General features: G+C 45.6%; 1 protein-coding gene across 1 annotated transcript in view; it reads left to right on the top strand.

The window, feature by feature from the left end:
• LOC115643560 (cytosolic phospholipase A2 gamma-like) overlaps positions 1–11,985 on the top strand; it is a 56,357-nt gene extending 44,372 nt beyond the window's left edge. The window contains exons 12-15 of the mRNA XM_030547587.1: positions 1,501–1,596; positions 4,146–4,300; positions 5,338–5,506; positions 11,819–11,985. Of these exons, the coding sequence (XP_030403447.1) occupies positions 1,501–1,596; positions 4,146–4,300; positions 5,338–5,506; positions 11,819–11,985 (587 nt within the window). The remainder of the gene's footprint in view (positions 1–1,500; positions 1,597–4,145; positions 4,301–5,337; positions 5,507–11,818) is intronic.
• Positions 11,986–12,912: the final 927 nt, after the last annotated feature.

Genomic DNA, 12,912 nt, shown 5'->3' with positions numbered 1-12,912 from the left:
TTCATTGGATGCATGCAGTGGAAAATACAGTAGGAAGATATATATCTACACAGAAAACATGAAAAAATGGGTGTTGCCATGCCAACTATAATGAGTGTAATCAGTTAAGGTGGGCTATTGTCAGCAGGAGAAAAAAAAACTTTTGTAGTGATAATCAGGATGGCCCATTTCCAACAATAGACAAGAAGGTGTGAGTAACAGTAAGGGGAATAGTTCTACTTTGTGTAATGACCCATCCACTCCCAGTCTTTTTTCAAGCCTAATTTAATGGTGTCTATTCCCAGTGATTTAGATTTTTGAATTTTGCTTGGTACAATCTGGTTTTTAATTTTTTTGATTTTTAATTGCTTTAAATTTTCACAGCTGTGGAAAATTATGGGGAAAGAGATGATAATTTAATGGCAGCAGATGCAGAGAGTCAGCAAGTTAAAGCTTTATAAATAGTTAAAATACAAACTGTCAAAATCACATTCAAAATATACAAAGTTAATATCCTCAAATCAACAAATCTCACCTGTTTTTACCATTCATTTGCTACTCCTAACTTTCCTAGTCACTTTTGAAAATCCCACTAGGCACCTATCTGCATCTTTAGGTGCCTAAATACTTCCAAAACTCTTACCCTTAGATTTCACATAAGAACATAAGAACTGCCTAATGGTCAGAACAATGGTTCATCTGGCCCATTATTCTGTCTCCGACAGTGGCCAGTCCCAGACCTTAGAACAGGACAATTTTGGAGAGATCCAACTCTGATTTTCCCTCCAGGCTTCCAGTAGGTAGAGGTTTAGGGTTACACCAAGCACGGTCTTACACCCCTGATATTTAGCCTATCTTCCATGAACTTATCTAGTTGGGTTTTTTTAAACCATTTGTATTTTGACCATCACAACATTCCATGGCAATGAGTTCCACAGGTTAATTGTGCATTGTGTGCAAAAACTATTTCCTTTTGTTTGTATTAAACCTGCTGCCTACTAATTTCAGCCACTTTTCACCCCTGCCCACTCATTCCATAACCCCCTTGTTCCATGCACATTTGCTGCTCTCTGCTCACACTCTATCCTCATTCCATGTCCTGTTATACTAGAGGTGCTCCTGAGTTATGTCTGTGTAAATGCAAAGAAACTTCCATTTTCAGTGGGGGCTACAACCACTCCTAATGGCTCAGCACGTAGGAGAACTTGCATCATGATGTTCTGGCAGTTGGTCTGAGAGCTAGAATACCAGACAGGCACAACCTGTTCTTCTGAGTCCAGCAGCCCCAGGGGAAGATCCCCTCTGTGTTTACTGAAATTATTCTACAAGGGGCACTACGCTACCTCAGTGCCTTTGAATCAACAAATACTCATCTCTGTCCCTACTCACATCTACTAACAACTGAGAGGGGGAAGAAAAGGAAGAACATGTCTACAGATTTCCTCTAGTTATTTGTTTTTACTTATTTTCAGCTTCGATTTTTATTTATTTATTTATTTATTTATTTATTTTCCCTAACAGGAAGTGTATCGAGTGCATGTAAATTGTTTTGGAAAATCTGTATCTGTATCTTCCACTGGAGATGGGGGAGCACCCATAACTTTCTGTACAAATGTCGTAAGCAAAATGCAATTGAATTGTCCTTCCCACATGTATGTACATCCATAGGGTAAATTGCTCTCTTTTTCAAGGTTCTGTTTTGGCAGCGAATAGATTAAACAGAAAGGAATGAGAAAAGGGCAGTTGTGTTGTATAATAAGCAGCAGGGAGCAGCAGCAGGTGAGAACATAAGAACGGCCATACTGGCTCAGACCAATGGCCTTCAAGTATAATGGGCACTAAGGACAGCAGAGGATATGGGTAGGGAAGAGGCAGCTATACTGTATAATGGGCACTAGAGGTGGCAGAGGGTGAGGGTGGGGAAGGGGCACTATACTGTATAATGGGCAGTAGGGATGGCAGAGGGCGGGTGGAGAAGTGGCGGCTATATTGTATAGTAGGCTTTAAGGGCTGCGGAGGGTGGGGGTAGGGAAAGGGCACTATACTGTATAATGGTTACTAGGGGCAGCAGAGGGTGAGGGTGGGGAAGGGGCACTATACTGTATAATGGGCAGTAGGGATGGCAGAGGTTGGGTATCGGGAAGGGAAGGTGATACAGTATAATGGGCATAGGGGCAGCAGAGGGTTGGGCATGAGAGGGGATGACTATACCATAGCCAATAAAGAGCTTTGAAGATAGTATCATGAAAATTATCACAAATTCTTTATTTAGTAATCCCTATTGCCATATTACCTTAGTACCCCATGACAGCTAAAAAATTCCTTCTAGACAGAGACCTCTTATTATTCCCTTTGAAGCAACGGCCAACAGAGATACAAAAATGAGAAATGACTTTCTCAAGGTCACAGAGGGAGAATGTTGAGGACTATGACAATTATCACAGACCTACAAACATTCTTGCGCACGAGGGAGCATAAAAGTAACAGTAAAAAGGGAATTTCTGTTTTTTGTTCCAACAAACTTTTTTGAAACATTTTTAATTTGCATTATCCACTCATGGCTATTTGAGAACCAGTGTGGAAACATACTTTACAAGGCTTTATTAGAAGGATATTACAAGGAGTCCACAATTATCTGTAAGGCATGAGATGCTCTCTGGAGCTGGTCAACATTTCTCAATTGATATTTTGATTGTGAGCACAAAATGGCCATTTTCTAAACTTAACTTTTCACGGAAAAAAATGTATCAAAATTTCCTGGGAAATTATTGGATTGAAATCTCTGTCATTGTTCTTCATGACAAACAGAAAATGAATCAGCTTCCATCCGTGTAGAATGAAACAACTTTGAAATTTCAACAGTTTTTGGGAGGTGGAAGGAATTTTTTTTTCAGTTTTTGACCAGCTCTAATTGACTTTTTGAGTGTTCATGAGAAGTAAATAAAAGGGACTAAGTGCAACTGAAGGGAATGTGGGGCTTTTTTTGAATACATGATTGTTAATGCGTTATTGCTGTGGTTGGCCGACTCTGTTGTGAGCTAGTGTCAAAGCAAATGCAGAACTTCTTAATAAGTTATCCAGGATTCTCCTAAAATGGATACTTATAAAATGATGGGTTGAATATGTGTTAATGGATGATGCCCCTGTGATACTGAGACAGTTTAGAGGCTAATTTCTCAAAATTAAAACTGAGATTTTCAAAGTGGCTAAGGGCAAGATTTTGGTTCCTAAAGATATGGACAGACATCTGAGGTTAATTGGAGTTAGACACCCAGGCCCAGATTGTTAAATGTATTTAGATGTTGCTTTATTCAACATTACAACATGTGACTGGTTTAGGACTGTGGACTGTCAATGGGATTTTGGCTTCTCAGTGCCTAAATCCCTTTTTAAAATTGAGATTTAGTCTCCTAAATCTGTTAGGCACCAAGCACAACAGCACCTAAATAGCTTTAATATTCTGGGACCTGGGCACTTTTGAAAACCTCACTGGACATCTCTGTTTCCTTCGGCACTGACCCACCTTTGCAAGTCTGCCCCGTAGTGGTAATTACAGACGCACCCAGCAGGTTAGGCACTTAATTCCCACTAATTTCAATTGGAATTAGGGGCCTGTCAGTGACGAGGATGGGGGTAGTATGCATAACAGTTAGAACAGGAGTCATGCCTAGTGGTTACAGCAGGCATCAGTAGCTGGAATCAGAGCTGAGGTTCAGAGCCAGAGTCAGAGGCCAGGAATCAGAGCCAGTTACCTGCAGCAAGGCAAAGTGGGTGCAAGGCTGAGGACAGGGTAGGAGCAGGAGCTCTCATAGCCAGGGGTGAATGCTTTGAGCAGCCAGTGCCCTGCCACTGGTCATAAGAACAGGTCTGCAGATCCCCACAGCCAGTCGGGTGTTTGGGCTAATCAGGTGGGTCAGTGAGTGCCCAGATGTGCTCATTAGACTGCCAAGAGCTTAAGTTAGCATGTAAGCAGGCTAGCTGCAGGTCCATACTCCTGACAGTACCTAACCTGGTTAGGTGCCTTTGGAAATCCCACTAGGAGTTTATCGGCCAGCTTAGGCACCTTTGAAAATTCATATGGAATTCAGGAGTATTTGGGCACCTACGTCACTGTGACCCATTAGAAAAATCACAGCCTAAAATAATACTTGGATGCACTTTCACAGGGGATACTAAATCCACTGGCTTGGATAAGGATGAAGTCATCAACTTGATTGATGCCGGCATTGGCATAAATTCCGCCTACCCCCTTGTTCTGCGTCCGGAAAGGAAAGTGAAACTGATCCTTTCCTTTGACTTCAGCAATAAGGATCCTTTCGAGGTAACTATTATTGTTTATTGTGATGTCACCCAAAGCCCCATTCAGGATTAAGAATCCATTGCCCAGGGCACTGCACAAATATTCAGGACTTGACCCATGATGCAATGAGGTTACACTGTAGTTAGCAGCAGTAACTTAGATTCCCTGAAGGTGCTCTGCGGATCACAATTTGAAATGTGTGGATGGATAGGATATACTGGGAATATCTACATTATTCTCTGCCAAGGTCACTTGTGTTTGGGATAAGGGAGTGTGATCAATCATGAGTCAACTCAATGTGACCTCTCTTTCCCTTTGGATGTCATGGAAGAAGAGGAAATTCCTTAAAGTTCAGTATTACTCAGTGTACAAAATGGAAACTGCTTACTCCAAAAGGTGTGCTTTTGTGTGTATCTCAATCCTATCTGATGACCAGAATGGTAATCAATAGGTTTGAGCACTTCTTATTTCTGTTAATACCTACAGAAACAAGAGTGCTCTAGCAGGAGCAGATGGGGTCAGCAGAAATGTGAACTGAGTTCCAGTAAGTCAGTTAGAACTTTGCAAGCTCACTAAACTCAGCCTCATATATCGCCAATGTTTCATATGTAATATTGTCTCCCTCTAGTGGCCACAGATAGAGATTTTTTTGAATTTGTAAAAACAAAAATATAACACCACTGTTGCTTTTGAAGCTGAATATCTGGGTTGAATTCCTGCTTGTTACCTTGGGCTGAGGTTTTCAAGACCACTTAAGGGGCTAATGTCAATGTACATCTATAGCTCTTAGGAGGTTTTGAAAAGCTCAGCCACAGACTATGCATTGTTACACAAAGATTTTGGCTACACAGACATAGGAACAGGGTCATGTGTGGTTTCCATTGAAGGCCCTCTATTTGTCCGTTCCTTAAAGGCTCTTTGGAATGTTTCCATCCCATAGGTTAGGCATATTTTTAACTCTCTGGTCTGGACATATTAGTGGCATCACATTTATTAGTGGAGATGGTTATTTATTTATTTATTTATTTATTTTAAAATCACTTTTCCCTCCTTCCCAGACCATCAAGAAAACTGCCGAGTACTGTGAGGCAAATCACATCCCATTTCCCAAGATAGACCCAGAAAAGCTGAAAGACACAGATAGCCCTTCCAGTTGCTACGTCTTCAAAGGGAAGCACGTTCCCACCGTCATGCACTTCCCACTCTTCAACAAGGAAAACTCTCCAGGTAACTTAATTGTACACCTCTTCTAAAACTCTATAGGCTAGATTCATAAAGAGACTTAAGCGCCTCATTGCCAGTTTACCCAATGAAATGTTAGGATAGGGCCTCACTGGGAATCACAAAACCCCTGCTCCACTGCCACCAGACACCTTAGGTGCCTAAATTTGCTCAATGCTTAAGTTTTTTGCAGGAAAGTTCTCTCAGTGCCTGTTTCAGTCTCTGGACATATTCACTGCAGCCCAGTCCCAGGCCTCCAGAAGCCTCTGGTGCCTGCTGGATCGGGCCCTACACGTGTGCTCCAATAAATGCAGGGGAGGGAGGCGCTCTCTCATGACTATTAGCGCGGGGGTTACAGCAGTCACTGAGGATGTGGATGGCCGTGGTTCAAGTCCCCGCTTTGCCTGAGGGGAAGAAGGAATTTCATCTGCTACTTGTTAGCTGAGCTGCTCAAAAGAATCTCCCATCAACCTTACAGCTCCCCCAGCAAACAAAGGCAGCTGACAGATTACTCTGCATTTCCCCTAGTTTTCAAAGGGAAGGGAAATAAAATAGATAAACTGAAAGAGTTGGAAAGGAGAACTCCCCAGTAGAGCACCTCCTTGTGGCCAAGGGTGACATAGCAGCTCTCTCCCCATCAACAGCCCCCAGCTGATGGCCGCTCTGGTGGACATAGGCACTGACTTCTCCTCTGCCTGGTGGGTGCTCGACCCTGTACCCGCCTCGCCCCCCAATTCCACCCCCTTCTCCCAAGTCCCCGTCCCTCCCCTACCTGTTCTACATCTCCTCCTCTGAGTGTGCCACATCCCTGCTCTTCTCCCTCCCTCCCAGAAAGTCCTAAGTGCCGCCAAACAGCTGTTAGGTTGGGGGGAAGCGCTGAGATGGGGGAGCGGAAACGCAGCATGCTTGGTGCGGGAGGAGAAGGAGGCAAGGACGGGGGAGCTTGGCTGCCGGTGGCTGTGGAGCACCCTGTACATTTTTCCTCATGAGTGCTCCAGACCCGGAGTACCAACGGAGTTGGCGCCTATGCTGGTGGACCATCTTTTCCCAGGACTTGTCCCTCCAGCCAGGTCACAATGTAAATCCACTCCTTTCAGGTACAAGGGTCCCACAAATAAAATGCAATTGTTCTTATATCACATCTCTGGCACCAAATCTGAGTCCTAGGGACCTTGGTCAACTTTTCCCCCGGCTTCCAGTCATCCTTGTCCCCTTCTCAATGACTTTAAGCCACTTTCTCCAGTGTCTGGTAGGGGAACCCTGGCCCTCTCATGCCACTTGCCCTATAGCCAATAGACAAGTTCTGTTCAGGGTTGCTAGGTGTCCGGTTTTCCACTGGAATGCTCAGTTGAAGTGGGACCCTGGCAGCTCTAGTTGGCAGCACAGCAGGGGGCCCAGGGCTAAGGCAGGCTCCCTGTCTGCCCTAGCTCCGTGTGGCTCCCAGAAGCGGCTGCCAGGTCACTGCAGCCCCTAGACGCAAGGTGGCCAGGGAGGCTCCACATGCTGCCCCTGTTTCGAGGGCCAGCTCCACATGCTATCCCTGTTTTGAGGGCCAGGTCTGGGAACCATGACCAGTGGGAGCTGCGAGGGCAGCGCCTGCATGTGCGAGGGCAGTGCCTGCATGTGCAAGGGCAGCGCATGGAGCCGCCCTGGCTGCCTGTGCATCTAGAAGAGGCAGGGACCTGGCGGCCAATTCCCGGGAGCCCAGGTAAGTGCCTATGGGACCCCACACCCTGAAGCCTCTCCTGCATCCCAACCACCTGGCCCAGCCCAGAGTCTCCTCCAGCACCCAAACTCCATCCCAGAGCTCACATCTTTCCCAACACCCTGCCCCAGTCCCCTCCTGTACCCCAAACTCCTTATCCCTGGCCCTACCCTGAAGCCCATACCCCCAGCCAGAGCCCTCACACCCTCCTGCTCTCTGAACCCCTCAGCCCCAGCCCAGAATCCCTTCCTCCACACCAGACTCTTCATCCCCAGCCCCACCCCGGAGCCTCCACCCCCCACCTGGAGTCCTCACCCCCCTCATGCCCCAATTCTCTGCCCCATCCCCGTGCTCTCTCCCACACCCCGAGCCCCTCATTTCTGGCCCCACCCGGAGTCTGCACACCCAGACCAGAGGTGGTACCCACCCCTGCACCCCAACACCCTTCCCCAGGCTAGAATCCCTGCCCACACCCCAAATCCCTCAGTCTTGACCCCACCTCAGAGCTTATACCCAAAGCTCTCACCCACAGCCCTCGTTCCTCTCCAACCACCCAACCCCCTGCCCCAGCCTGGTGAATGTGAGTGAGGGTGGAGGAGAGGAAGTGACAGAGGGAGGGAGGATGGAGCAAGTGGGGGCAGGGTTTCAGTGAAGGGCTGGGGCCCCAGGGAAGGGGAGGGGCAGAAATGTTCAGTTTTGTGCGATTAGAAAGTTGGCAACTCTAGGTCTGATTCTTCAGGCTTCTGCTGCTGTTGCCTCCCTGGGTTTCTTTTTACGGTGGCCTTTCACCGGCCTTCTCCCTCCACAACCTCTCTAGGTTCAGCCTTCTTTCAGGGCCTGGGCTCTCCCTTGGAATCCTCTCACAAAAATCCCAAGATAAAAGGATAAACTCAAACCAATTTCCACCCTCCTCAGGCTTGGCCTCTTATCTGTCCCTGTTGCTTTGTTCCTCTGCTGAGCAACTTCCAGGGCTCTCTCCCTGGTTCTCCAAATCCTGCCCTTTGATCAGGGCTTAGTACTGGAGCCTGCTCTGTTCCAGTGGCTGCTTTCTCTCACAACTCTTGCCAGATTTCCACACTTGGGACAGTCCCATGGGCCAACTCTCTTCCGTGTCTCTCCACTGCCTATCACAGAGAGAGGTCCTCCTTGCAGCCCCCTTCTTCTCTGAATCTCCTGCCTCCCAGCTCTCTGCCCAGCTGGGACTCACCTTCAGTTAAGTTTGACTCTGCCTCCAGGTGCAGCCAAATAACATCATTGGTCCACATTAAATTTTTCAGGGCCTGTGAGGTCTACACACCGCATCATACCAGTGTATAGGGATAGATAGATCGATAGATAGATCGACAGATAGACTGACTGCATTAGAGGCATGAGATGGGCTTAAAATCATGAATTTTTTAACAAAACAATGAGTGTTTTGTCATTTCGATTTGTTTGCTGGTTTCTGAGTCTTCACAGGGCATTAGTGTCACAATGTCAGGTTTTACTCTGAAACCTACAGCCTGGAAACTTACTTTTAAAAATATAAATATAAGCTGAGATCCTCATATAACCCCTTGTCTGCAGGAGCTGAAGCTTCAAGAAAAAGAAAAAGAAATATTGTGAGACTCACAATCAGACTGAAGGAGGACCTGATAACAGTCTTAAAATATGTTAAGGGCTCTTATAAATAGGAAGGTGATCAATATTTCTCCATGTCCACTGAAGATAGGACAAGAAGTCATGGGCTTAATCTGCAGCAAAGGAGATTTAGCTTTGCTATTAGAATAATAGAATCATAGGGTTAGAAGGGACCACAATGGTCATCTATATGAGTCAAGAGTGTGCCCTGTTACCAAGAAGGCTAACAGCATTTTGGGATGTATAAGTAGGGGCATTGCCAGCAGATCGAGGAACATGATCATTCCCCTCTATTTGGTATTGGTGATACCTCATCTGGAGTACTGCGTCCAGTTTTGGGCACCTCACTACAAGAAGGATGTGAAAAAATTGGAAAGAGTCCAGCAGAGAGCAGCAAAAATGATTATGGAGCACATGACTTATGAGGAGAGGCTGAGAGAACTGGGATTGTTTAGTCTGCAGAAGAGAAGAAAGAGAGGGGATTTGATAGCTGCTTTCAACTACCTGAAAGGGGGTTCCAAAAAGAATGGATCTAGACTATTGTCAGCGGTACCAGATGACAGAACAAGGAGTAATGGTCTCAAGTTGCAGTGGGGGAGGTTTAGGTTGGATATTAAGAAAAACTTTTTTACTAGGAGGGTGGTGAAGCACTGGAATGGATTACCTAGGGAGGTGGCAGAATCACCTTCCTTAGAGGTTTTTAAGGTCAGGCTTGACAAAGCCCTGGCTGAGATGATTTAGTTGGGAATTAGTCCTGGTTTGAGCAGGGGGTTGGACTAGATGACCTCTTGAGATCCCTTCCAACCATGATATTCTATGATTTTAGTCTAAGCCCCTGCCAAAATGCAGGAGTTGATGTGTCTAAACCAACCCAGGTAGATGTCTATCTGCCTCCTTTTGAGAACCTCCAGGGAAGGAGCTTCCATGACCTCATTAAGCAGTCTGTTCCATTGTCCTTCTCTTCGTACTGTTAGAAAGATTTTCCTGAGATTTAATCTAAAAATGCTCTACTGTAATTTGAACTCATTGCCTCTTGTCATGTCCCATCTTGTCTCCCCTTAATCTCCTCTTTTCCAAACTAAACATACCGAGCTCCTTCAGCCTTTGCTCGTACGGCATGCATTCCATCCCTTTGATCATCTTTGTCAGTCACCTATGGATCATTTCCAGTTTCTCTATATCCCTTCTATACATTGGTGACCAAAACTGGACACAATGCTCCAGCTGAGACCTACCCAGCACCAAGCAGAGCGGCACTATCACCTCTGATTTGCATGCTGTGCCTCTGTTAATGCAAACTAAAATTGCATTTGCTTATTTTGCAACAGCATCACATTACTGACTCATGTTGAGGTTGTGATCCACCACAACTCCCATATTTGCCCCTCATTCTGTACTTGTTCTTTTAGTTTTTCCTCCCTACGTGTAGCACCTTACAACTGTCTATGTTTAATTTATTTTTGTTGCCTATAATCCAGTGCTCCAATTTGTCTAGATCCCTCTAAATTTTATCTCTATCCTTCAGTGTTTTGGCAACCTCCCTAGCTTTGCGTCATCTGCAAACTTCATCAGTATGCTCTTTCTTCCTACATCCTGGTCATTAATAAAGATGTTAAACAACATCAGACCTAGAACAGACCACTGTGGAACCCCACTGAAGGTCTCCCTCCGATCCAACACTATTCCATTAATAGTTACTCCTTATTTCTCGTTGTTTAACCAATTATGTATCCACTTAATGGTAGTTCTGTCAAGCCTGCATGTCTTCTGCTTACTTATCAGAATGTTATGTGGGACGGTGTCAAAAGTCTTGCTGAAATCCAGGTATATTATGTCCACCGCATTTCCCCATCCACCAAATCAGTTACCCTGTCAAAGAAGGAAATCAAACTAGTTTGGCATTATTTGTTCTTGATAAGCCAAGGCTGTCTGCTAGTGCTCTTTGTCCTCCAGGTATACATTGCTCTAGTAGCTTCCCAAGCATCAAAGTCAGGCTGACTGGTCTATAGTTGCCTGGCTCTTCCTTTTTTCTCCTCTTAAAGATGGTCACTAGGTTAGCCCTCCTGCAGTCTTCTGGGACCTCTCCTGTTATCCATTAGTTCAGAGTTTCTCAAACAGGAGTCACCGTTTGTGTAGGGAAAGCCCCTGGTGGCTGGACCAGTATGTTTACCTGCCCCATCTGCAAGTCCAGCCGATTGCAGCTCCCACTGGCCGCGGATCGCTGCTCCAGGCCAATGGGAGCTGCTGGAAGCGACGAACAGTAAGTCCCTCAGCCTGCGCTGCTTCCAGCAGCTCCCATTGGCCCATAGCAGCGATCCGCAGCCATTGGGAGCTGCAATTGGCTGGACCTGCGGGCGGGGCAGGTAAACGCACTGTTCTGGCCCGCCAGGGACTTTCCCGACAAAAGCAGTGACCCCTGTTTAAGAAACCCTGCATTAGTTTGTAAGTATTGTTGCTAGTGGCTCAAAGTTTTCTTCAGCTAATTCCTTCAGTGCCCTTGGGTGAATAGCAATAGGCCCTGCTGATTTTAATACATTCAAATTTGCCAGAAAATCTGTGACTTTTCTTTACTTATCCAGATCTGAATCCCTTCCCCTTTATTGTCTATGATAACTTCGCTAGTTATCTGGTCACATGGTATTTTTGAAGAAAAAAAAACCTTTCTAAGGCTAAAGGTAGTTACACTCTGGAATAGCTTCCAAGGGATGTAGTGGGACCACCATCATAAGATTTTAGGAGCAGCTTGGACAAACACCTGTCAAGGATGATGTAGGTTCACTTGGTCCTGCCTCAGCACAGGAAGCTGGACTTAGTGACCTCTCGAGGTCCTTTCAGCATGACATTCCTATGATTCTATGAAAATCTCAGGAGTTGGCCATGTTGTTCCCCTACCTCTTTAGATACCTGGATTCTATGCTTCTGGAATCTGTAAAAGTTTAAAACAGTACCTCTGTTTTTCTCTCTTTGGCACTTCTCACCCCTTTTATTTCTAGATAAAATACATGACTTCAGAGAGAGATATTCCACCTTTCATTTTTCCTACAAAGAGGATGATGTCAAAGAACTCCTCAAAAGAGCAAAGATGAACATATTCAACAACAAGGAGAGGATTCGGGAAGAGATCCAGCAGATTGTTTCCTCCTCCACCAAGAAGTTTTAAAACCATTTCTCTGTTTTGCTCGTGTTCAAGAAGGACAGAAAATCTGAGCCTGGACCTGAGCGGCACTGTGACTATTTCAAACCTAAATGCAGTAGAAGGAGTTAATTTCCCTGGCTTGGATTCACGAAGGGATTTAGGGACCTATCTGCCACTTGAGGTGCCTCAGTCCCACATTTAGGCACCCCTGGGAATCACAAAACTCTGGTTTAGCTGCTGTGAAACTCTGTAGCACCCTAAACTCCCTTGGAACCTAAGTTGTTGCAATGAAATATCCTCAGGTGCCTATGTTTCAGGCTCGGGGCATGTGCACTGCAGCCACCATCTTGGTGTCCGACTTCTTAAACCCCAGAGTGATTCCTGACCTGTGAAAGATAGCTGTTCCTCTGCCTACCTCACCAATGGAGCCTGAGCCGTGATGCGAGAAGGAGGAAGATGGCCTCCCTCATAACTGTTAGCCCAGTAGGTAGCGTACTCACCTGGGATAGAGAAGACCACAGGTCAATTTCCCTCTTTGCCTCATGGGGAGAAAGGATTTGAAGCATATCTGCTATTTATGTGGCGGGTGCCCTCATCACTGGGCAGCGGGATAGTCTGAAGGCAAGGTAGTCTTAAATCCCTCTGTTCGAGATATTCCACTGCGGATTAAAGACAATTTTGGCCAGACAGAGAGAAAGCAAGCTTGAGAAGGAAAGATCCTTTCATGGATTAGTAATTGGTTAAAAGATAGGAAACAAAGGGTCGGAATAAATGATCATTTTTCAGAATGCAGAGAGGTAAATAGTGGTGTCCCTCAGGGGTCTGTACTGAGCCCAGTCCTGGTCATCATATTCATAAATGATCTGGATAAAGGAGTAAACAGTGAGGTGCCAAAATTTGAAGATGATACAAAACTACTCAAAATAGTTAATTTCAGGCAGACTGCGAAGA

The sequence above is a fragment of the Gopherus evgoodei genome, unplaced genomic scaffold (assembly GCF_007399415.2).
Source record: "Gopherus evgoodei ecotype Sinaloan lineage unplaced genomic scaffold, rGopEvg1_v1.p scaffold_62_arrow_ctg1, whole genome shotgun sequence".
NCBI classification, from domain to species: Eukaryota; Metazoa; Chordata; order Testudines; family Testudinidae; genus Gopherus; species Gopherus evgoodei.
This window is presented reverse-complemented; position numbering and strand designations above follow the sequence as displayed.